Here is a 25,503-nt window from a genome sequence, read left to right on the forward strand (position 1 = left end):
AACAAAAGAAACTAAGTGGGTGTGCATCCAACTTGCTTGCTCACGAAGACCTAGGGCATTTGAGGAAGCCCATTGTTGGAATATACAAGCCAAGTTCTATAATGAAAATTCCCACTAGTTTATGAAAGTGACCAAATAAGAGACTCTATCATGAAGATCATGGTGCAACTTTGAAGCACAAGTGTGGAAAAAGGATAGTAGCATTGTCCCTTCTATCTTTTTTTGGGCCTTCCTTTTTTTATTTGGCCTTTCTCTTTTTTTTCAGACGGGACAATGCTCTAATAATTTTGATCATCACACTTCTATTTATTTACAACTTAAAGATTACAACTCGATACTAGAACAGGATATAACTCTATATGATTGCCTCCGGCGGTGTACCGGGATGGGCAATGAATCAAGAGTGACATGTATGAAAAATTATGCATGGTGGCCTTGCCACAAATACGATGTCGACTACATGATCATGCAAGGCAATATGACAATGATGAAGCGTGTCATAATAAACGGAACGGTGGAAAGTTGCATGGCAATATATCTCGGAATGGCTATGGAAATGCCATAATAGGTAGGTATGGTGGCTATTTTGAGGAAGATATAAGGAGGCTTATGTGTGATAGAGCGTATCATATCACGGGGTTTGGATGCACCGGCGAAGTTTGCACCAACTCTCGAGGTGAGAAAGGGCAATGCACGGTACCGAAGAGGCTAGCAATGATGGAAGGGTGAGAGTTAGTATAATCCATGGACTCAACATTAGTCATAATGAACTCACATACTTATTGCAAAAATCTACAAGTCATCAAAACCAAGCACTACACGCATGCTCCTAGGGGGATAGATTGGTAGGAAAAGACCATCGCTCGTCCCCGACCGCCACTCATAAGGAAAGCAATCCAAGAACACCTCATGCTTCAAATTTGTCACACAACGTTTACCATACGTGCATGCTACGGGACTTGCAAACCTCAACATAAGTATTTCTCAATTTCACAATTACTCAACTAGCACGACACTAATATTACCATCTTCATATCTCAAAGCAATCATCAAGTATCAAACTTCTCATAGTATTCAATGCACTTTATATGGAAGTTTTTATTATACTCATCTTGGATGCCTATCATATTAGGACTAATTTTCTAACCAAAGCAAATTACCATGCTGTTCTAAAAGACTCTCAAAATAATATAAGTGAAGCATGAGAGATCAATTATTTCTATAAAATAAAACCACCACCGTGCTCTATCGGTAACGTACCGGGACCACCGGGAGGGTCCCGGGGGTCCACCAGGTGGGGCCACCGGCCCCAGAGGGCTGCGTGGGCCAAGTGTGGGAAGGGACCAGCCCCTAGGTGGGCTGGTGCGCCTCCCACAAGGGGCCCAAAGCGCAGGGAAGGGGGGAAGGGGGAAACCCTAGGCTCAGATGGGCCTAAGGCCCACCTAGTGGTGCGCCCCCCTCTCTCCCCCCTTGGCCGCCCCCCTAGATGCATCTAGGGCTGGCCGCACCCCTTTGGGGGGAACCCTAGATGGGGGCGCAACCCCTCCCCCTTCCCCTATATATAGTGGGGGTTTGGGGCTGCCATACACATGAGAACATCTCTCTCTTGGCGCAGCCCTACCCCTCTCCCTCCTCGTCTCTCGCAGTGCTTGGCGAAGCCCTGCTGGAGTGCCACACTCCTCCATCACCACCATGCCGTTGTGTTGCTGCTGGACGGAGTCTTCCCCAACCTCTCCCTCTCTCCTTGCTGGATCAAGGCGTGGGAGACATCACCGGGCTGCACGTGTGTTGAACGCGGAGGCGCCGTGGTTCGGCGCTTAGATCGGAATCAACCGCGATCTGAATCGCTACGAGTACGACTCCTTCATCCGCGTTCTTGCAATGCTTCCGCATCGCGATCTACAATGGTATGTAGATGCACTCCCCTTCCCCTCGTTGCTAGATTACTCCATAGATTGATCTTGGTGATGCGTAGAAAATTTTGAATTTCTGCTACGTTCCCCAACAAAGCCCTCAACCACTTTCTCATATCCACATATGTCCCAAACCAAAAGTCAAACTCGGGCCCACCGATTTGATCTATCTGGCGCCACCGAGTTCATTTGACATAGCCACTGCAAGAAACCCTAGTCAGTTTGGTCTCACCGACAGGGACCTCGGTCTCATTGAGATGGGATTGCAAACTCTCTGTTTCCCTTCGTAACATTTTGGTCTAACCGAGATGAGCGATTGGTCCCACCGAGTTCGCAATGCAAACTCTCTGTTTCCCTTTCGTAACGTTTCGATCTCACCGAAATGAGTGATTCGGTCCCACCGAGCTTGCCTGACCAACTCTCTGTTTGCCTATTATAGAAATCGGTCTTACCGAGTTTATTTGATCGGTCTCACCGAGATTACGTTATGCCCAAACCCTAATGAAATCGGTCCCACCGAGTTGACATGTCGGTCCCACCGAAAAGCCTAACGTTCACAGTTTGAACTAAATCGGTCTGACCGAGTTTCATGATTCGGTCCCACCGAGTTTGGTAAATTGTGTGTAACGGTTAGATTTTGTGTGGAGGCTATAAATACCCCTCCACCCACTCTTCATTCGTGGAGAGAGCCATCAGAACGTGCCTACACTTCCAGCATACATTTTCTAAGAGAGAACCACCTACTCATGTGTTGAGACCAAGATATTCCAATCCAACCACAAGAATCTTGATCTCTAGCCTTTCCCAAGTTGCTTTCCACTCAAATCATCTTTCCACCAAATTCAAATCTGTGAGAGAGAGTTGAGTGTTGGGGAGACTATCATTTGAAGCACAAGAACAAGGAGTTCATCATCAACACACCATCTATTACCTTTTGGAGAGTGGTGTCTCCTAGATTGGTTAGGTGTCACTTGGGAGCCTCCGTCAAGATTGTGGAGTTGAACCAAGGAGTTTGTACGGGCAAGGAGATCACCTACTTCGTGAAGATCTACCCTAGTGAGGCAAGTCATTCGTGGGCGATGGCCATGGTGGGATAGACAAGGTTGCTTCTTCATGGACCCTTCGTGCGTGGAGCCCTCCGTGGACTCGCGCAACCGTTACCCTTCGTGGGTTGAAGTCTCCATCAACGTGGATGTACGATAGCACCACCTGTCGGAACCACGCCACAAATCTCCGTGTCTACATTGTGTTTGCTCCCTCCAAACTCCTCCCTTTACCTTCATATGCAAATGATTTACATTCTGCTGCTATACTCTTAGATTTGCATGTGTAGGTTGATTGCTTGACTTGTGTTAAGTTGCTAAAATCTGCCAAGACTTAAAATTGGGAAAAGGCTAGATTTTTATTTGGTCAAGTAGTCTAATCACCCCCCTCTAGACATACTTTCGATCCTACATGCACCTAGATTTTTTTCATAAGAAATGTTGATGTAGTAGGCCCTGAGACTGATGTTGGCTAGAAAAGGCGACGTCGGGTTTGAATCTCCTTGGGTCCGTGAAAACCAACTTAAACATTTCCATGCTTGTTATGTGTAGAAAGCCGCCTTGAACAACGAGCGCCTCTCTGGAGAGATGGAGACCCTGAAGAAAAGGTTGGCGGAATCCGAGCTCAAGGTGCAAAACCTTGAGCAGAATGTCGGAAACCCCGCTGGTATGTCTTCTGTACCCTTTGATATTCTGCCCATAACCTTGCCGGTATAAACTTTGTTGAACACCTTTTTCTGAAATAACCGAACAACGGGTAGCCCAGCCGAAAGCCCAACTCATAGCCAGCCAGCAGCAGGCCCAGGTAGCCTGGGAGGAAACCCATAAGACGACCTCGCAACTTGCGCAAGAGCAAGAGGCGAATCGGGTAGCCCGGGACGCGGCCACCCTCCTCCAGAAAGACCTCAACCAACGCCAAGAACAAACATGATAAGCTCCAGGTTGAGAAGAGCACCTTGGCCAAGGACCCGAAGAAGGTCGAAAAGGATAGGAAGGAGGCCAAGTTGCACGTGCAGAATGCCGAGGAGGGATCGTAGCCGGCAAGGTTACGCTGAGCTAACCCAACTTTGGTGTAAATCAGAGTTCTTCTCCGATCTCCCCCATAATGCGGTCCATGCCCATCAGTTCTTTCAAGGAGAGCATGATACTGAACATGGGCGAGACTAAGCCTTCCAAGAACAATTTCAGAACATCACCCGTCCTATATCCCGGGAGACCGGATGAAGTGGATCAACGAGCTACATGAGCTTGCTCGGCCTGCTACGAAGGCCGTCTGCGCGACGTTATGGCTTCAAGTAGCTGTTCCTGATAACTTCTTCTACCTCGCCGTTCGTCTTCAGGAGTCAGCTCGGCGGACCGCAAAGTGGAAATCATCCACAACTTGGAAAGGAGCTCGACAGGCTTGGGCAACGGTCAAGGCCCACTACCCCAACCTCAACCTTGCGATGGCCAACCCGAAGGGGCCAGACGGGGACGATGTTCTGCCGGATACCTTCTTTTACGCGGTGATGGAGTTCGCCACGCTCACCGAGCAGGACTGCACCTTGGAGTTTTTTAGAGTAAGTTACCAAATTCTACTTAGTATGTCGAGGAAGTATGTAAAAACTTTCAGCCTCAACTATGCTAAGTACTTTGGGTGCCAAAACTAGTTGCCCTTAAAAATACTTATTTTTGTGCTTTCCTCGTGCCTTAAAATTTTCTGCACCCAACTTCATGTATTGTGCGGACTAGCTTTCGACTTTAACCCCCTCGACAACCAACAAGCGAACTGAGGCTGCAACAAAGCAGCGCTTGCGTTGCCAACATAGCCGATATAGCGGAACTAAGGACACGCGATGAAGCAAGGCAACCTGCTTGGCCAAATATACAAGTCAAAAATCATGGCAGAAAAAAGGATAAAATGACTAAACAAGAAAATCGATTAGGCCAGTTTGCCGCAAATTCAAATAAAGGCTGTAACATCCCTCAAGTCTGGCATGGAGGGACAAAATCAAACAACCAGGCAAACCGGACCGGGCGAATTATCGAGCACGATCAAATTAAATAAAGGCATAAAAGCATATAAGATACCCTGACTTGGGGGTAATCAAACTTCATTAATTCACACAATAATGTTTGGATCAAGCTAAACAATAATCTGAACTAAGATAAATGAAAGGAGCTACGCGTAAAAGTGACATAGCAGGGCAATGTTCCAGGGACAGGGCTCGAGGAAGCCCTTCTCCGCGTGTCGGATCCGATATGCTCCACCAGAGAGCACTTTGTCAATGATGTAAGGACCATCCCGTGGTGGCGACAATTTGTCCTTCCCCTTCTTGTCCTAAAACCGACGTAAAACGAGATTTTCGACATTGAATGCCCAACCTCGTACGTCGCGGGCTTGATAGCGGCGAAGCTGCTGCTGGTAGATAGCTGACCTGGCTACGACAATGTCCTGGGCTTCATCTAGGGCGAGGAACTCGTCATCGGAGCCGTGCTTGAACGCGGTAATGGCCTATGCGTCCTTGCAGTCCACGATCTCGTCGGGTCCAATAGTTACATACTGACTCGTTCTTCCCCTGCTTCATGATACACAGGTCGCTGGCATCGGCATGTTGGACGTAAGTACCTCAGAAATTTGCGCTTAACTCGATTTGAAGGTCCTCGCAGCTTCTGATCGATCCAGGAGGCAGAGTGTGAAGCCGATCCTCCCACACAACAAAGTGTGTATTTTCTGTGATCAAGTTGTCGAGACCATGCAACACTTTCTTCTCCATTGCCCATTCCCGAGGCAGGTCTGATGTGACATCCTCTCCTGGTACAAAATCCCTGCTACTTTGCCCTCAGACGACGATGATTTTCTACAGTAATGGGCATCCATGACGTCCGCTACATCCGCTACCATTCAAAAGGACATTACTTATATCATTCTGCTAACGACATGGCTCATTTGAAGGCATCAAAACAGTTGCATTTTCAACAACACACAACCCTTTATCTCGCTCGTGCAAACCATCAAGGATGGGGCTTTATCCTGGGCTAAGGCCGGTGCCAAGGGTGTTAACATGTTAATTTCAGAATAACTTTGTACTCTATATGTTTCTAAATATAAAACGTTTTGATAGTTCAATTTGAACCGCTAAAACGTCTTATATTTAGGAATGGAGGGAGTAGTTGTGTTTGGGGTTGAGCAACATTGTCTTTTGCTTATGTCATGTTTCCTACATCGATTTGTGTATGTAGGATGTTGTATCTTTTTTATTTTGTTGTTCTTTCTATCAATGCAATGATATGCGTATTTGTCAGAAATGTTTTTTCACCGGCGTGAACCAGACACGCAACGCAACACGCTCTATCTCTTCTCTTGTCCACACGCTCACTTTTTGTCTTCGTTACAACAACCATTTTCAGGCTTCAGCACGACGCAGCCGAAAAACACTTCTTCTCCACTCTCCTCTGCTCGATAACCTCCGCCCTCCCGCCATGCTCTCCGTCGCCATGAGCACCCGCCCTGTGGTCTCCCGCCGCCCGCACCTCCCAGCGCGAGCTGCTAACTCCACCCCATCCTCCTCACCTGCTACAGGTGTGTCTCCGCGCTAACCGCGTGTTCGTGCTTCCATTAGCACCCAATCTGCTGTTTTTACGTATAAATAATCCCGTGAGAAAAACATTCGCAGAGACTCGTGGAGCCAGGCCGGGGGCCGAGGTGAGGCGGTCGCTCCTCCGCCCGCGCCCGATCGTGCTGTCATCTGTGGCCGGTACTAACTCGAAGCTTACCTTTTGTGTACTTCTTTTTCATATCTCTTGCTGGCAACGTTTTCGATGAAATGGCTCTGAGAATACTGCTGTTTCTGCGTTCAGTGGGGAGTCTGGTTGCTGCTGGGGCTGCGAATGCTGCCGACCTCGGGGATTCTCTGGTGAGACAACATGGAGGGCCTTCAAATCTGTTTTGTTCTTATCGTTCCTGGATGCCTCCTTGTTCTATAGAAGCTGTTAGTTTTAGGCATTAGCTAAAATCAAACTTTGACTATCAATATCTTCAAAGATATTTGGATTAGTAGTGTAACACGTAGCCAATTTCATAAGCCGTAATCAGCACACCATGCATCAAAATCAGTCTGTACGCTATTGCAAAGTGCTTCCAAACTATCTAGGCTATATCTGTGTTTCTTGTTTCTTGCTTGTTGCATCCCTTGGCAAACCTAGAAGGTAAAATCTTTATCTACATGGAGTGATCCCCCCAAACCTTTTCTTGTTGTTCAGCTAGGATCATCCGGACTTCTCTTGGCTGACTTAAGCATCGGAGATTGGTTTGGAGGTTTATTATTTTCAGCTGGGCAGCAAGCTAATGAGGCTGTTCTGGATCAGTTGTCTGCTCTCAGTTTCACTAGGGTGAGCTTTCTTTCTCTGCAGTTAATGTGCTGTAGACACAGCATCCTCTAATTTTCTGCTCCCTATCCATACCTCTTTTCTTTCTGACCTTTTCCTCTATTCTCCAGCTTGGCAGTAATTTTTGGTGCTGGACTTGTAACTAGTTTGTCTCCCTGTACACTCAGTGTTCTGCCATTGACTCTAGGATATATAGGCAAGTATAGTGGCTATTCTGAAATGATCTCTTTGACCCAGAATTGGTTAGCACTAATGACATTGATATATCACATCTTTTAAAATCTTCCAGGTGCTTTTGGCTCTGGAAAAGATCGAGCTGAGGTAATTTAAGACAACTAAGCATATTCAGGTTTTGCGTGCCATAAAAGAACCAAAAGAAATTGATGATGGTTATCTGTCAGAATATGTATGTGCAATATCGTTATCTGTCAGAATATGTATGTGCAACATCTAATCTGTACTAAGACGCTTACATGATTAGTTTGGCTCATTGATAGTCTGTGTCATACCTGATACAAATTGAGTTGTTTTTGTTCTATCTAGTAGATTGTTGGAAATTCAGTTGCTTTCTCATTAGGACTGGCAACAACCTTAGCCATCCTTGGTGTTGCTGCTTCTTTTGCTGGAAAGGCTTATGGGCAAGTAGGACAAGGACTCCCAGTGGCTGCTTCTGGGTTAGGAATCGTCATGGGACTGAACCTACTTGAGGTAAATCACAGACCAAAAGGAAAATTCATAAACTGGGGCATGTTAATCAATTTATCTTTCTACCATGCAGTCTTAAAGCCAAATCGATCAGGAGTTGATTTCATTGTGGTTTCTTTTTTCCTTAAATAATTGTAAAAACATACTCACAGTGGTAATTCCTTTCGTTGAAATTTAAGTTTCTGTTATTGCTTCTGTAATAATATTAGGTATAAGCACACTACCCTAATCCATTTTCTTTTCTGATTATGTTGTATCCGACAGGTAGTTGAGCTACAACTTCCCTCATTTTTCAGCGATTATGATCCTCGAGCTGCTGCAGCTAACTTGCCTTCCAGTGATGCTTCTTGACACTATTTTTTATTTCTTCCCTATATATGTCATTATATTTCTTTTAATCAGTCAGTAATATCTTGCTTTTTCCTAACTGTATTTGGTTGTCAGGTGTACAAGCATATCTTGCTGGCCTTACATTTGCTTTAGCAGCATCACCTTGCAGTACACCTGTTCTTGCTACCCTTCTGGGATATGTTGCCACTTCAAGAGTATGCATATAACAGGATATATAAGTTGCCTCAGTACTTTGTTACGTAGCTTAAAGCTCAATTGCAGAACTATTTTAATTTTTGTGATAGACTTTAATAGTTTAATTAGTAAAGTTAGTAATTCGCCATGTGATTCACATTTGTTTAAACTCTTCGCTTTCCAATCTGTGTTACCGTACTTTAATATGCTTGGTTAATATGTTGACATGTAGTGAACATGTAGTATCGGCTTCCTCCAGCTTATTCCTTCTCTTAAATGATGATGAAGTCTGGTCACTACAACTTCAACGTTCTCCTGTCAGGATCCAATTGTTGGGGGAAGTTTGTTGTTGACATATACAACTGGCTATGTTGCACCTCTTTTCATTGCAGCCTCTTTTGCTGGAGCATTGCAGGTATACATATAGAAATTATTAAGTACAGATAAGATGGTACCAGCAAAAACTGAAACTTCGAGTTGCTCTTGGACTTCATTCTAATAGATCAACCACACATGTTTTTTCTACTTTTGAGTTATGATGGCTGATTAGTTAATTGCCTTCTACAGAGTTTGCTGTCATTCAGAAGATATTCCACATGGATAAACCCCATCAGGTATCTACTTCTTAGTTTTTAGTTGTTACTGTCTTGTTTTTCTTTTCTGTTGAGTGAATATTTAACTCTACATCAACTCGCATCATGTACTTTTTGGTCAAGATTCTAAAATCAACTCTCATATTGGTGAACTTAATTTTGTGCATAAAATTGTCAAATCTAACCATATGTGTCCAATTCCTTGTACAAATACAGCGGATATACTTCACAATGCTAAATTACTAACTAAATCCATTCCTGGACTAGCTATGTAATTAAATACTTATGTACACTATATATTGATTGCCAATTACCAACACATGATAACTGACATATGTAAGAAATAGCTACCCCTTTTTCTTTGGAGGTGAACATTTAAAGCATTTACATTAACTATCTATGTACACTGTATATTGATTGCCCAGTAACAACACACGATAATTACCCTATGTAAGAAATCGCTAGTCCTTTTTCTTTGCAGGCGAACATTTAATCTACCTTTATTTTAAAGATATCAAGCATATTTTGTTTTATACAATTTCACTATCTCAGCTCAGGACTCACAGTTACACCTTTTGTCTTTCTTTTTGGCAAAGATAATACGTCAAACCTACCCTTTTATTCTGCTCTAGAATACTGCTTTTTCCAAAGTACTGTTCTAAACTTATACCAAAAATGGTGCCGTTCCTATTCCTCACGGAGGTTCTAACCAAGATCCTATCATCGAGGAAAATATCCTCAGAAAAATACCAAGAATTCCTTTTAAATTGTATTTTCTATTTGTAGAATGCATTGCACTAACATTTGCTTGGCAGTGGTGCATTTCTATTGGGTGGAGGTGTTTATACCCTACTGGACAAGCTGTTCCCTGCGACATCAATGGTGATGTGAACTGTAGAGTTGTAGGCCATTGCTGAACAAGAGCTGCTAGACAAGGATCACCATTGTTGCACATGCCAACATATGTCTTGCGATGTAAAGTAGCTAAACATAAATGGCAAGGAAGTAGCATCAGTTTATAGGAATGCGAATCTGTTTACGGTAACTTAAACATCTTGATCTCAGCAGTCCACAGAAAAGTTTGAGGTTTGACCCCATTCCCTTCAGGGACCCAAAAGAAAACAACACAATAAGTAAATATCTACATGCCCATCTACTATGTATGAACTTGATACTATATGATTTGTGTAGTTACCTCAGCAGGTTTTATTACAGGGGATATCAGCACAGAATCATTCTGTTTTTTACAACCTGCAATAATCAAATCACAGAGAAACATAATACTCCAACTTGAATGGGCTCCAACTTAAACCAGCCTGCTCCAAATATTTGACTAGGTGCTTTCCTGTTTACAGCTCCATAATTCATGCAGGACTTCACATGCTGAGTAGGAATTTTCTGTACTCTTCGTGGAGATTTTGTTCTCAGGCATAACTTCCATTGCTTTTTTTATGCTTCAACGGCGGGCTTACGCCTGCCTGAACTTTATTACCAACCGAATAGCCCAGAATATAGTTCAGAGTTACATTGAGGGAGAGGGGGGATTACGGGGGAAGAGTACAATAGTTTGATGAAGCTATAACTTCCATCGTCAATTTCCATATGATCAGCATTCTATCACCCGGGGATTCATTTCCATATGATCAGCATTCTATCATCCCGGAATTCCTGTTTTCAAGTGCCATACTTGTTATTAACATAAAAATATACTTGATTTCACTATTTGTTTGCTATTATTTGAGATAGTAAATCACTTGTTCATTGTGAAGTTCGTTACTCCTCGAGATGCCCGTCGGAGCAAGAGCTTCCTTGCATCAATAGCTATTCCCTCTGGCTGCATTTCAAAGAATTGGGATAATTTCAGAAAGGTTGAGGAAAATTTAGTTTCTTGGTTCATTCTCTGGTTTCCAACTTTACGTCACCTCTTCTGGAAACCAAACCCCTGGCTTTGTGCTGCCTTCTAGAACTGCTAGAGCAAATGCGGCCGCTGCATAGCCCACGGATCTGAATGTCCAATCTAAACTGCTTAGCTTCAATGTAATGATACGGGCAAAACAATGTTGGGCACAAGCAGGGGCTATACTTCAACTTTATCAAATGCATCGTGTTTGTGTTATCCGTATTAAAATTGTTATCCGGAGTATTTTACTGTTAGAACTTGTAGATTTAAAACATAGATTGGGAAACCAATTTAGTAGGTTTATGTCTACCAAGATGGATTGTGCCAGAAAATTGTGCTTACACGGATAGATTGTTGTGAGCAAATAATCCAGTAGTGGTGTGCCCGTTTGAACTTTCGAGATCAATCTGCCCAAACAAAACCAAATTGGTTAAGTGGTATTCAACATTTCTAATACACTGTCCTGGGCATTGACACAACAAACTTAATAGTTAACAACAAGTGTGCAAGTACTCACTCTCATGGCGACACGCTCTCCTACAATCCCATCAATAACTCGGATGAAAGGGTCAACACACTCAGCAAACTTTAGAGTGACATTTTTATCTCTTAAAAGGTCCTGCATATAGACAATTTGTTTTTCTAGCTTAAGATTATACTCCAAACTTACTTGGTGCCAAATAATTTCCTAGTTTCAAATTAAGCTCGATGCTGGTCCTTATAACACTTCTATCTACATGATTCTTTTTAACAAGTCAAAACATTTATTACTATCAATTTCATTTAATAAGATGAAGTTGCCAAATTTCGATCTCCATTTTCCTGAAGGAAGCTTTTTCTTGGTACTGGTACCTCGTAACCTTTGGTTGGTACAAGTATCAGTAACACAATTTTAAGATGCAGGTTTATCAGTACCCTTCTTATTTTGTGCTAAACTTTGACCTTGGATTTGATTAGTAGCAAAATATAAGTTATATGCCATAAAAATTATATGGGTAGATTCGTATTTGACTGAAGTTTTCAATGATATTTTTTTGGTTACATATAAATTATATCTTGTCAGTTAAATCTACGGTCAAACTTTGACCCAAAGTGTGAGGGGGGCTAATAAACCAGGCCGGAGGTAGTAGTTAATTTGAGAAACAACACGTACAGAAGGCAAGAAGTTTGCGAACGTTTCCATTCCCCAATTCCAGATGAAAGGATCTGAACCAAATAGAGCATGAACAGTTGGCAGACCTAAATTTTTGTGTGTGCTCTTCACCTCCGGTAAGTTCCTGCATTTGTTCAAGTAATATGACAGTGGTTTATTTTTCTCAATTATGGGAGGGGAATAACCATGATAATGGCTTGTTGCAGAGGAACATATAATTTGCTTTGCCATGGTATAGTAGAGGTACCCGACACCACATTTTTAATGAAATAAACTTGCATTGATCAAATTTCATTGGTATAATTTATTATAATTTGTGTTTGATGAAATGGAAACAATATATTCAAGGACTTACATCAAGTAAACATATTTCTTCCCAATCCCTTTTCCAAAATCAATGTTGCGAGCTCCACTGTAGGGTTTTAGTTTGATTTCGCTCCCTGGGTTTGTCCATAAAAAGATCAGGCAAGACGAGGATCATTTCTATATATTCACTGAGTATTATAAAAAAAAGGACAGCAAGTCCAAATGCAAGGGAACCTTTATCATAGGCAATTACATCCTCCCCAAGAAGTAACAAGCTTGTGCCCAACGTAGTTGGGCCTGCACCACCTGTACCTGCAATGTAATAGAAGAATCTGTAGGAGGATTTAGTAAGATAGGCTTGACCAAGACTGCACATTAGGTTTGAAACAAAAGTGAGTTTTCACATCATTGGCAGTTCCCAAGTTTGTCATATCTTGCTGACCTCAGTGTTTCTGGTTCACCACCACTCTCGCCTTTTGCAGTACGTACAAGCTCAGCTGCCATCACTATCATACAAAACGATCGAGTTATGAACTAAGAAATACAATTTTCAAAAGAAAATTCAAAGGGTTCAAACTTGGGATGCAACACGGTGTTGCGCATAGGCCCGCACAACTGAATCGTGGTAAGTACAAATTGAACTAACCCATCACAACTCATTTTTATAACTAAATCGCCCAAGTTTGCATACGAGGCGGATCGGGCGCCGCCCTGCACCCTTAGTTGAAACATAGGCCCTACTAATCGAGCGTCGATATTCCCATTCTGATTGCATCTGCAGTTGCAGAGCTTTCTCAGGCATTTAATTTAAATCTTGTCAACTGAATATGTACTCATCAGGGGTTATTCACAAATTGAATACTCAATTTCCTCATCAATCTGTTACATTACCTAGATTAATCCGAGCATTACCATTAGTTGTTCATAAATGAAGCTTTATCATAGATGTGGTGGTGTGGTGTATGATTTGTAAAAAAAGGATGAAACATGAACTACTGTATGTAGTTGAGATTCTTATAATATGCACCGAGAATTAGTGTACGCAGCAATCATTTTTTTTGGATACAAATCGATGGAGAAATTATGTGTGAATGCAAGAAATAAGACCATTGCTCACTCCAGGAGATATCCCTGCAGTTATGAGAGCTGGGACGCCGGAAGCTTTTGCTTGTTCATGGAAAGATTTTGCCCTCCATGAATAGTCCACTCCATCGCAGATATCAGTGTACCTTGTCTGGTCGGCAAAAGTAAAAAATGCAAATTAACTTAGGGCTTCTCAGATTTATATACAGAAATACTGCAAGCGTCGAAAAAATAGAACTAGTTTTGAAAAGTTGAAATAATTGAATACCACTTATATATTTACGTACGGTTCAGCATCAAATATTTCATGGCCCCACCCACCTTGGTAAATGTTGCTGCCTGCAGGACTGTGCATTTGTCATCCCTCTGGAATGGTCCAGCGGCATGAACCACCAAATCCACACCTGTGAAACAAAATAAATGAAGTGTCTATTTTTGTGAGGGAAAATAAACGGTAATGATAACTCCCGAACGTTCGGGAGTTAAACATGGCAACCCGAACGGGTTTAGATGGCAAGTTTAGTTTGCGTGAGATTAGTGAAACATGTCAATTTTCTGACAAAAAAACGAAAAAGGACAAAGTTGTCATCCCCTATCAAAAGTTGCCATCCCCTATCAACTAAAATTGCCATGTAAAAACGTTCGGGACGAAATGCTCAAAATCCGAATGTTCGGGAGTTATTGGATTCCAAAATAAATGGAAGTATCTACGGAGTAGCTATTATCAGACTAAAAATATTTTGTTCATCCATCAAATTATTCCCATGGTTGGATTCATATCGCATGTCTATGAATCTTCGGAACACCTCGGGAGTTAGGGTAATATTATTGAAGAGGACGAAAGTCGCCCGTCAGAGCCAGAACAAGCCAACGACAACTAATTCAGGATCACATTGTCTCCCCGAAGAAGAAGGCGACAATGGGTAATGGAAAACCATCCTAGATCCGATCGGACAGAATTGAGGAGGCCTTACCTCACCACCTTCTCGACAAGGCCAAAGTTGGTCATGCATTGCCTAACAGAGAAGAACCAAGGAGACCAACAAAACACAACAATCCACTTCGCGCAACAATGCAGTCCATTTCGCGCATCGACGCATCCCAAAACTACCGAGACGAGACGTAGACAAAACTGGGCCCAAGATCCAGCCCTGGATTCTTTGTTCCTGTTCCAGGCACATCCTTGCGTAGCTTTGCGCCTGAAGAAAACCGTGGTTGTGTCGCAAAACCTTGCGAAAGAAAGCTGATCCTCCCTCATTGTCCCGCGTAGGAAGGCAAACCAACCATGGTGGCTTTGCCAGCAAGCAAGACTGCGAAGAGGGCCTTTTGTGGAGGATCTTTGCCTACTCTACTTTCCTATTTAGGACTTCAATATACAAAATATATACTATTACGAAGAATAAATTGCTGTTGTCAAAGAATTTTCTTAGTATTTAGTTAGGTATTTGCATTCAAAATAAGAAAGGGACATATTAAGAACTTGTAAAATAAGGATTAGGGACCATGCAAAGAAAAGGATTAGGGATTAATTTGGATTGCGCTATATCTATCAAAGAGTATACAACAATGATGGATTTGGTAAATCAAATCCATCGAAGCTCCACATGCCCTCCGCTAACACTAATAAGCATTGTTGTACTGATGAGGACTACGAGAAACTAATTTACGTCGTCGATGAGGCCATCCCATTGCCACATCTGACCAGACACCTAGACCAAATCTTAGCCTGAGCTAGAGCTACACACACACCACACAACCAACCCAAAACTGGGGTTCCCCCACCTTGCCGGCATCGAAAGGCACCCAAAGGTGAATGGAACCACCATGGTGGCATCCCCTGCACAAAAACTCTAGCCGCCTTACTTTCATGAAAGGTGGAAGATGAGAAAAAAATCGTTTTATGCATAATTATGTGTCCTTTCCAAGTTATGTAGTTGGCCGCAATCAAGTTGCTACAAAGGAAAGTTGTTGATTGTTAAGAGACATTCCCATTATGATTTTGCTGCTGAATTAAGACTTTCAGGACCAATTATCCCTGCCTACCTTTTCTCTAAGTTTTTTTTTAAATATTGCATATGTGACAGTAATCAAGCCACCATGCGTGCAAGTCAAACGAAATCAGGGTGTTATAGGACATGTGGTGAACAATTAAAATAGTCTTAGGATCGAACTAGAGATAAAGAAACATACAAGGAACATGAAAGCGAAATAAAATAGACATAGACTAAGGAAGACAATATTAAACACATACATAGGCCATGAGGATGTAGAATGGCTGAATGGGACAGTGTTAATCTTTTCTATAATGAAGATAACATATTTAAACCCCACAGAGGAGAGACATGTAGCAAGGACGGGAACACATTTTTTTCTTCCACTCTTCAGAACTTTAGAAAAACAATATTATCGAGGTATCGAGAAATGGTATTAACTTAGGGAGAGTATATTACATTGAGAAAATATATTTTTGTAAAAATGCCTAAGGTCATATATAAAGTATCATAGATCCTTCCAAGCACATCTTTATAGAAAAATAACATTACTTTAAAATCCTTGGGGGTGTTGAAGTCCTCTTTCTCCTGCATCCATTAGCGGTGTGCCGTGAGGGTAGCTTGATGCCGGGCATACGCCGTAGCGGAGCAAACTAGTTTAAGCCCAAGAGCTTGTAGAAGAAGCAGTCGGGGAGTCATCGATGCAGACAAGAGACGTTGGCAGGGAGAAGAAACGTAGAAAGGGGCCTCTAAAACTCCAATGGCCTCGAAAGCTGGTTGAATCCAACCGGATCCATCAAAAATCCAAAATGACCAGATCTCGAAATACCCGCAGGAGACACAACTCCACAAGCTCTCCGCCGCCAACGATAAGCACATCAATGTAACGGGAAAAGAGTGGGGAGGACATTATTCCTACACTTGTTCACTATCGACGAGACAAATCACCCATGCTGCTGCATGCCAGATTCAGATCTGACGTCGAGCTCGCGTTGCCCAAGACCATGCACCAACACCCTCTTTTTTGGTGACCTAGCCAGGCCGGGCGGCTGTTGAAGATCATCGCACTGGAACACCAGCGCCGCCGTCAAGTATCGTCTGTCAAAGACCGCACCTGAACTATTCATCTCCATTGTGTGGAACCACAACATCTCACGGACTCCTCCACATCGCCCCCCATGATCAGCAACCTTCCCACTATCATCAGCGCCGCACCTGGCAGTGACAAGAGGGGAAGAATACAAGGTGGCGGCTAGGTTTCAGTCCCTGCCCTGACCCTCTCTCAGGAAGTGCTTTCTTACATAAAAAAAGCTGTTCACCGACTGCTTGCAACTACAGTTGCACGTCACATACCGTGTGCAACTGTACGTTTATCGACCGCGCACAACTTAAGTTGCCCACACATACCTATGTGAAAATGCATGTTCGCCATCCATGTGCAACTGCTGTTGCATGTCCACATACCCATGCACAACTGCATGTCCACTTGTTGCGGGCATCTATATTTACAATTTTTTAATACATTAAAATTATTGAGAAAATAGGAATAAAGATGCTAATGTCACCTTGATGACTTAGTTAATTCTCATTTAGATGAGAGCTAGCCGCATCTTTTTCTATGATGATTCATTTGCAATATTTTTTGGAGGAATTTTCCATCCATTTGAAATCAAACTTGCTATGATTTATTTGTTTCTCCGAGGCGTGTCAGTGCGATGTATTATACAGTTTAATACCAATGACATCTCAACGGTAGCCCGTCAATGATGGAAGTTTTTTTTAGGAGCGATGAAAGTTTTCTGTAGTATTTCTAGGCTATGTTTTAACTTTAGACCGGCCATAGAGAGAGTAACTCCATGAGTAACATAAGCTTCAACTCAGCAAAATTGTCTATGTGGCATTAAATTAATGAGGATAGAGGCAAATTGAGTAATTTAGCTAGTTATCGTAACATCAAGTAAATTGCAAGAAACCACCACTTTAAGGGCTAGGTTATCAGAAAACACTACGTTACAGTTTTTTTGACAGAAATCACCATGTCCAGCGTAATTTTTTTGCAAATAACACTGATCGGCGGATTAGGCTTCTTTGACCTTGTTTATGACATGTGGGGCTCACTCGTCAAGAGCTGATTTGGTGTGCGCTCACAGGAAAACATGCGATGGTGGCAGCCTTCGCCGGAGTCCGGGCGAGGCCATTGAGCCATGAGCAGGGCCTATGTAGACGTACTCCGCCGTTGTGGCGCACGCCTCGGTGTTTCTCACTGAGCTCATCGCCGACCCTCTTCGCCGGAGCTGCCATGGACGGCGGCGGGGGCAGCACACGGCTGCGACGCTCCAGTGAGCAACTGTTCCTCGTAATGGACGCCCTGCACAAGGTCCCGTCCGTCGCGCCGCCCAGCGGCTGCTCGCGTCCGCCGTGCCCAATCCGGCCCTCGTGTCCCCCATGCTCGACCCCGCGCTCTTGCCTCCTCTCGGCGCTCGCGTCGGCTGCGTCGACCGTGCTCGACCCCGCGCTCGCGTCGGCCGCGTCCGTGGTGCTCGACCCGGCAATGACGCCAGCGGCAACATCCTGACCGGATCCAGCCCAGTCGTGACGCTCCGCCGCCGTCCTCGATCTGGATCGAGCCGCCTTTCTGCCCCACGACGACGGGCGACGGCGGGGCCCCCAAGGGCGACCAACTCGCGCGTGGAGGGAGGGGGACGGACGACAGCTGCCGGGCCGGTGAACGCGCATCATTCCAGCGCCTCTTCCCGCGTGAACCGGCATGTGTACGATGCCGACGACGACGAAGATGCCGGCAGCGACACGTCGTCGAGCATTCCGCCGCCATCGAATTGGCCGTCGTGGACGGGAGCAGTTGGTTCACGTCGCCGAGCAGAGCAGCCAGGATCTCTCCGGTGATGGCGCGGTGCATCGCCGGGTCGGCGCAGTTGCGCAACGGCCTCCTGGTGTTGATGTGGCGTTTTTGACTAGTCAAACTGCCCAGGTGGCCTTTTTTTCCCGAAGTCAACTACTGACAAATGGGGCCATCTGTCATAAACGTGCTCAAAGCGCTCTAATCCGTCAATCAGTGTTATTTGCAAAAAAATTACGCAAGACATGATGGTTTCTGTCTAAAAAATGTAACCTAGTGTTTTCTGATAATCTAACCCTTAAAGTGGTGGTTTCTTGGAATTTACTCCCGTAACATCACATATTTCAATACATATACTTTTATAACCTAACAAATAAAGTTTTGCATGACGCCACATTTATGTTACTACTCATTATAAAGTTAGTAACATAGCCTAGGACAATGTGCATGTTACTCGAAATTGTGCAGAGCACTTGGCGACGACGCTCACTCCTGCCATCAAATTGTCTTGGCATCCTCAATCACTATAATAGCCTCATTGTATGCATGTCTTTATCATGTATAGTATTTATCTTTCCCCTGTTTAGTATAGCTGACGTAAAGTACATGCGTTCCGTTTCCACACGACAAAGTTCCTATCCAGTACACTGTTCCAACACCGCCGGCAGAAGTTTCTTTTATGTCGTTTAACTTTGCTGGTGCACTTTCAACATGAAAAAAAAGATGCTCTCTTTTTTTACCACTTACGCTCCAAAGTTTCGAGTCCGGACATGTAGTATAATATACTTCCTCCGTTCCAAAATAGATGACTTAATTTATACTAACTTTAGTATAAAGTTGAGTCATCTATTTTAGAACCGAGGGAGTAAATAATAAGTGCTTGGATTCTTAGTACGGGCAAAGACTTTCTAGTCCAACCTATTCGGATACGATCGACACGGCAATCGTAAATGCACTGTGTCTAGTCCACTAGGCAGAAGCATGCATGGCTACGCGTTCTACCGGCTGCGAGTGATCTGGTTCCAATTAGATCCACCCAGAAAACGCCAAAGTGCTAGCAATAGTTTGAACACACAAAAAAAAAAAAACTTCCAGGGGTAAAGCCATAGATGAGAAAGTTACCATTTGTTCTATTCTTTTTCATTCTATTGAACTCACCGGTAGCTAATTCGAGCGACAAACTGACAAATCATGAGATAAATCTCGCTTCATTTAGAAACTCAAGCCACGTTCATCCTCCTCTTCTTGCACACGATGCTATTATGAGTAAAATGATTTACGAGGAATTATACGATAATCTACTCCTGTGCTCAGGCTCATCTGCACCCCTACTGAAGAAATAAATCAAAATAAATACTAAAAAATAAAAAAAAATCTATTTTTTGCATGGTAGATAATTTGTTGTGTGAGGTCCGCTCTAATTTTTATATTATTTGGGCATTTGCGTAGCTCTCGGCAAAAAAAAAACAAATTCAGGGTCTGTAACTTTTTTACTCAGGCCTGAGTTGTCTTTTTTGCTATGAGCTACTCAAATGTCCAAATGATCTAAAAATTGGAGCAAACCCCACTCAATAAATTTTCTATCATGTAAAAAAATGGATTTTATTTACTTTTTTGAATTTGTTATGATTTTTCTGACCAGGTGCATATGAGCTTGGGCACCGAAACACCGCACTTAGAATTATAGCCAAAAATGACTATTTTGTTTACATGCACATAATATAACTGTCTATTAATTTTTAGGGCACTAGTCAATGGGAGGAAGAGGAACAATGGCTGGGCGAAGAGAATCAAAGGGTCAAGCTTTGCGTTGGATCTGGCAATGACAATGAAGAGTACAGTTTGTGTAATTAGCAATATGAGGATAAAGTATCGGTTGCTCAGTCTTTACAGTCCAATAAATGTCCAACAGTGTGCTGTACTTACCGTATGATTTTTCTCCGAATTTATTGTCTCCAAACATGTACTGTACGCACTGTGTTCCTCTAAGGGAGTGTTTGGTTCAGAAGTCCTAGAACTTTTTCTAGTCCCAGGGACTAATAAAAAAGACTCTCTAGTAGAGTCTTTTTCTAGTCCCTGTAGAAAAAGTCCCTCCCGTTTGATTCGTAGGGACTTTTTAGGGACTTTTTCTAGTCTCTGGGACTAAAAAGTCCGTGAACCAAAAACTCCCTAAGCTGGAGTGATATCTTCAACCGCAGCAATTTATTTCGTCCAATTACGCATGGATCCCTAGATAGCAATGCAGCGGCTGAGATTCCAATGAGCGTCGTCGTTGAGTACTTTTATTTCGCATCCATATATTACTTTTGAAGTTACTTTTCATTATGGCTAGTCTCAATAATAGCCCACATACCTGTAGCCACTGCAACTCTCTTCAACTTTTCAGCTTTCTTTTCCATGCATACAAGATTAAATGCATCCTTCAATTGTGTTTTTAGACACGCCATAGCCTCGGTTTATTTTTACACACAACGCTGGCTTATCATAATGCGTCTTCGTCATGTGCATCTATCAAGACACCCTTTGCATCAAAGTGACAATCCACGAATCAGTTTATGATTAGATGGTTAGGAAGATAGTAGTAACTTAATATACTTGATATGTCAAAAAGGCTTTCGCCCTATTATATATATAAAGCCATAATCAACAGCATCTGATACAAACGCACATCTGCACAACACACGCGCGCACACACTCAAAACAAGATACATAAACGCGGAGCAACAACACCATCCCTAGCACTACACGAGGAGGTGAAGCCGCATATGACGAACCGTAGGCTTCAAGGCGGCGCCTTCAAGAAGGGGAAGTCACCGGAGCACCGCTGCCGCCTGATCCGAGAATCAGAGTCCCCCTGGAGCGACACAAAGGGCAATGAGAGCCGTGACGCCGCCTTCAAGAAGGGAACGAGGTACGCCGCCGCCGGTCTGTTCGAAGATAGAGCAGGTTTTCACTCCAACCACCATTCACCACCGCCGAACGGCACACCCCGGTTACCATGCCGCCCACACGGCCATGGCAACCAGGCAACACCAAGCCACGGGCTCTGCCCATGAGCACCGCGGACCCACCACTAGGGCCGCCCGCCCCGGCATCCAAGACCTTGACACCAACTCACCCGAGATCCGCCGCTATCCCAACCAACAACACGAGCGGAAAGGACCCGTCTTTCGCATCCCTGGGCTGCCCCCAGTGTCGAGACCCAATAGATCGACCAAGACTGGCCTTCATCGCCCCGTCCAGCGACACCGGACGCGAGACGAGCTCAGTCCTGCTGCCGGGCGCGAGATGAGCATGGTCCTGCTGCCGGGTGCGAGACGAGCTCGGTCCTGCTGCCGGGTGCGAGACAAGGTCAGTCCTGCCGCCGGGCGCGAGACGAGCTCGGTCCTATTACCGGGTGAGACGAGTGATGGACCGCAGCTGGGGGAGGGCCAACCATCGACGAAGATAGTGGACGAACGCCCGAGGAGAAGGATCGAAGGTCGACACAAGCCGCACACCGACGGGCCGACGCTGAAGAAGTCCAGTCGCCGTCGTGAACGACTCAGACCACTGCCAGGAGCCACCACCTCGAGCGAAGGAGGAGAAGATCATGGCAGTCCACCATCGCACCGCCACCACCACCTACCACTGCAGGGCGGCCGCCCGCGGCCCAAGCCGCCCACGGCTCGCGCCGTCACAGGGCCGAGCAAGCAAGCCCGCGGTCACCCGCCCGCCTGGACGCACACCAACCACCGCCGCCGCCACGCCTCCAGCTCTGCCAGACGCCGGCCATGGCGGAGCCAAACGTCCATGACCCAAGCAGCATGCTGCCCCCGCCACGCGTCGGGCCACCAGAGCCAAATTCGCCGGATCTGGACAGGACCGTCACGCGCGTTACCGCCAGAGAAGCCACGCCGCAGCCGCCGTGCGTCGTAGGGGCCCCAAGCTGTTGCTGCACCGCTGCCATCCAGTACGCCCGCCATCGGGCCCCGCACATCCCAGCGTCGTCCCGCGCCGGACGCCAACCGTGAGGAGAGGGAATAGATCCCCACCGCCACCAACGCCGACCTGACTTTGCCCGACGGCGCCGTGTGGTGGCGGCGGCGGGTGGAGAGGCCGACAGGGGAGGAACGAGAGGCGGCGCACTAGGGTTTCCCTTGAGGATGCTCGTGGGAGCGGCTCGGAGAGTATTGATTGGCAACCCTAGACTTGATATTGGTGCTCGTATTTTTCTGAATTTTTTAGGCCTTCTGGCAATGTGCGTTCATTGGAAGGAGACATTCCCGTCGACTACGAAGGTGTTTGTGGCAACTTCGTCAATCTCAAGATGATGTGCCGACTCAGTCTCTCGAAGATGCTCATAGGGGTAGGTGTGTGTATGCGATGAATATTATTTTAGAAAAGGAGGTTAAACCCCCGGCCTCTGCATCAATTGATGCATGCAATCATCTTTATTAATTATTCCACAAAGGTCTGACAAGAACATACATCAATTCACCCGAAGCCACCACTCACGCCTACAAACTCGATAATGCGGAGTGCTCTCACTCCCATATCTAAAACCGGTGTCGTCGTCAATTCATCCATATAACGTATCGAGACCAACAACCGGTGAAGCCTACCTAAAACGCAGACCACATGCATACGTTTTAGAAGCCGCCACTATCATCGATCCACTGACCCATCTTCAACAGAGAGATCCGCATCTTCCTTGCCAGTCTGGACATCTGTCGACGCCACCACGGCGCCCAACGGCGCCACCGTCCTGCGCTCGTCCGTCCAAACGCGAAGACTCTGAAAGATCAATCGTGCGTAGCACCTGCCAACCAGGCATGACTCAGCGTAGCACCTATCGGCCAGGCATGACTTGACAGCTCCACCGAAGCTCCGTGCAAGACGAAGCCGCTCCACCTCATGCCTCTATCTTCCAGCGCTGCTCCATAAACGATGCACCCAAGAGAGAAACGTCATCGTAGTACCGCCATCATCCCATCTGGAAGAGCAGATCCTAGGGTTTCCCCCGAAGCAACACGAGTGTGTCGACAACAGTTACACGATGATGCCTTCATCAAGGTAACGTCGCAAAACGCCGCCATCGCCCGCCAACGGCTCGGTTTTCACCGGCAACTATGTCTCCCCGACTCGTAGCCGGGACTAGATGATGAATCTCAAGATCTGACCACCCAATCGCAGGCCAGCCACCTCTGACGGAAGAGATGACCACCACCGCTGACTGCACAGGTCAGAACATAGTCTAAGCGGAGGTGTCGCCGACGCGACCACCAGGCCCTCCACGCCATCGCCGCCGATCCAAAGGCAAATGGCGCGCCGCCGCCGCCGCTGACCGCAGCGCCGCCGCCGCCCGAACAGGGCAGGCAGACGCGCCCGTAGCCCGCGACGCCTTCGACGCCGCCGCGCCACATCCATTACCGTCGCTAACACTGCCACCACAACCGCCATTCGGACGTCGGCCGGCTGCCACACCGCGGTAGTCTAGATCGGGGTCACACCCTCGGGCCAGGGCGCCCCGAGGCACCCAATGACCCGCGGGAGGGATGAGTGCCTCCGCCGCCGCCGTCGTACGCATAGGCTATGCCCGACGCCGACCACCGAGAGCGATGAAGGGGAGGGAGAGGAAGGAGCGGTGACCCGGCGGCTAGGGCTGGAGCCCCTCGGTCGCCCGCGCGGTGGGCGACCGAGGGAAGGGGAGGGGATGCGATGAATATATACTCGTATATGTGAGCGACTTTGATTGTGCCGTATTAAAAAATAACTAGAAGAAATAATCCCCTCTAAAAAAACCAGAAGAAATACTCACCCTCCAACACCTCTTTCAGCCTGCTTGAATTGCGAATATCAACGTGGATGAACTCAGATCGCTGTCCAAGCTTAGATACCAGCGGCATACCTTTCTCCCTGGCAGAAAAAAGAAAGCATCCAAAATCAGATCGATCGTCTCTCTTGATTATCAAAAGTCGTCCCTCTACCGGCTCTCGTTGCAGTGGCACTCAGCTCGATTCAATAGGTTAATTAGCTAGTGATCACAGAGTAAAGATCATATGACTTTTTGGTAGCCAAAACATCTTATATTTTACTTCGGTCTTGTAATATAAAAGCATATTTAACACTAGTAGCATAAAAAATACTATTCTGTTCATCTTAAAATAAATGTCTCAGCTTTCTACTAACTTTAATATAAAAATTTATACTAAGATTAAGACATTTATTTTGAAAGGAAGTGAGTATTATATCACGGAACGGAGGGAGTAAAATGAAGATAGTAATAACGATCTTCAGGTCAGCTCGATCGACCATGAGCAAAACCATGCACGCACAGCTAGCACACGAGAGGCTCACAGGAGAAGCAGCTACCTAGCCTAGCCATGAGGCACAGAGGCACGTACCGGTTCCTTCCGCCGATGAGGATGTTGAGGTCGGGCCGGAGCTGGGAGAGCGCGGTGGCCGTTGAGCCGCCGACACGGCCAGTCCCGCCGAGCACGAGCACGCGGGGCCCCGAGGACGCGGAGGCGGCAGGCCGCATGCATGCTCTCACCATCTCCATTTTGGAATTGGCCGTGCCGGAACCGGAAGGAGAGCTGGCTGACCAACAACAGCGTATAGTACTTGGTAGAGCCTTGGTACAGGAGATCCGCGCGCGCCTCTTGATACAGAGCTCCTTGGTCAACTTCTGGCTTAATTACTACTCCGATCGAACGAGCCCATTGATCCTGGAGATCCGCGTGGCCTCCTTTTCTATAGCCTGAGGCAGCACGAGGATGGCAAGGGGGCTGGTCTTCTGAGTCAGGTTCACTCTTTTTCTTTCTTTCTTATAAAGACATCGAAATGCAGAGTGCTAAGGGCATTTTCAATGATGACCCGTAAATTTTCTCTCCCATCCGTTCGAGGACTGATAACGCTGTCCGCATATATTTCAAACATTTTTGTAACAAATTGAATGAAACTCATGCAAACACAGTGGATTTCATACAAACCGAACAAAAACGTCTACATTTTGAACATATTTTTACGGAATTGATAGTCACATCTTGTGTGTATTTCCCCCGCAACCATTCGTGTAGATGTG

The 25,503-nt window shown here is 45.4% G+C and overlaps 2 protein-coding genes across 4 annotated transcripts; one reads left to right on the forward strand and one right to left on the reverse strand.

The window, feature by feature from the left end:
• The first annotated feature begins 6,275 nt into the window (after window positions 1–6,275).
• LOC123120332 (cytochrome c-type biogenesis ccda-like chloroplastic protein 1) lies at window positions 6,276–10,321 on the forward strand. The gene is made up of 12 exons (XM_044540302.1): window positions 6,276–6,518; window positions 6,613–6,693; window positions 6,797–6,852; window positions 7,199–7,326; window positions 7,435–7,520; window positions 7,614–7,645; window positions 7,871–8,032; window positions 8,294–8,366; window positions 8,474–8,574; window positions 8,877–8,969; window positions 9,122–9,168; window positions 9,963–10,321. The coding sequence occupies exons 1-12, from the start codon at window positions 6,419–6,421 to the stop codon at window positions 10,036–10,038; spliced, it is 1,035 nt and encodes a 344-aa protein (XP_044396237.1). The 5' UTR covers window positions 6,276–6,418; the 3' UTR covers window positions 10,039–10,321.
• On the reverse strand, window positions 10,302–25,232 carry LOC123120334 (uncharacterized). Of its 3 annotated transcripts, XM_044540305.1 has the most exons (14): window positions 24,824–25,224; window positions 24,238–24,335; window positions 20,791–20,958; window positions 13,911–13,993; window positions 13,614–13,740; window positions 12,949–13,012; window positions 12,741–12,838; window positions 12,556–12,640; window positions 12,201–12,324; window positions 11,565–11,666; window positions 11,390–11,454; window positions 11,070–11,151; window positions 10,902–10,981; window positions 10,302–10,815 (listed from the first exon to the last, which is right to left on the reverse strand). In XM_044540305.1, the coding sequence occupies exons 3-14, from the start codon at window positions 20,882–20,884 to the stop codon at window positions 10,791–10,793; spliced, it is 1,029 nt and encodes a 342-aa protein (XP_044396240.1). In that variant the 5' UTR covers window positions 20,885–20,958; window positions 24,238–24,335; window positions 24,824–25,224; the 3' UTR covers window positions 10,302–10,790. The 3 variants fall into 3 exon arrangements, with proteins under 3 accessions (XP_044396240.1, XP_044396238.1, XP_044396239.1); XM_044540303.1 differs by lacking the exon at window positions 20,791–20,958 and having other exon boundaries at window positions 24,824–25,230; XM_044540304.1 differs by lacking the exons at window positions 11,565–11,666; window positions 20,791–20,958 and having other exon boundaries at window positions 24,824–25,232.
• Window positions 25,233–25,503: the final 271 nt, after the last annotated feature.

This window comes from Triticum aestivum, chromosome 5D, assembly GCF_018294505.1.
Source record: "Triticum aestivum cultivar Chinese Spring chromosome 5D, IWGSC CS RefSeq v2.1, whole genome shotgun sequence".
Lineage (NCBI taxonomy): Eukaryota > Viridiplantae > Streptophyta > Magnoliopsida > Poales > Poaceae > Triticum > Triticum aestivum.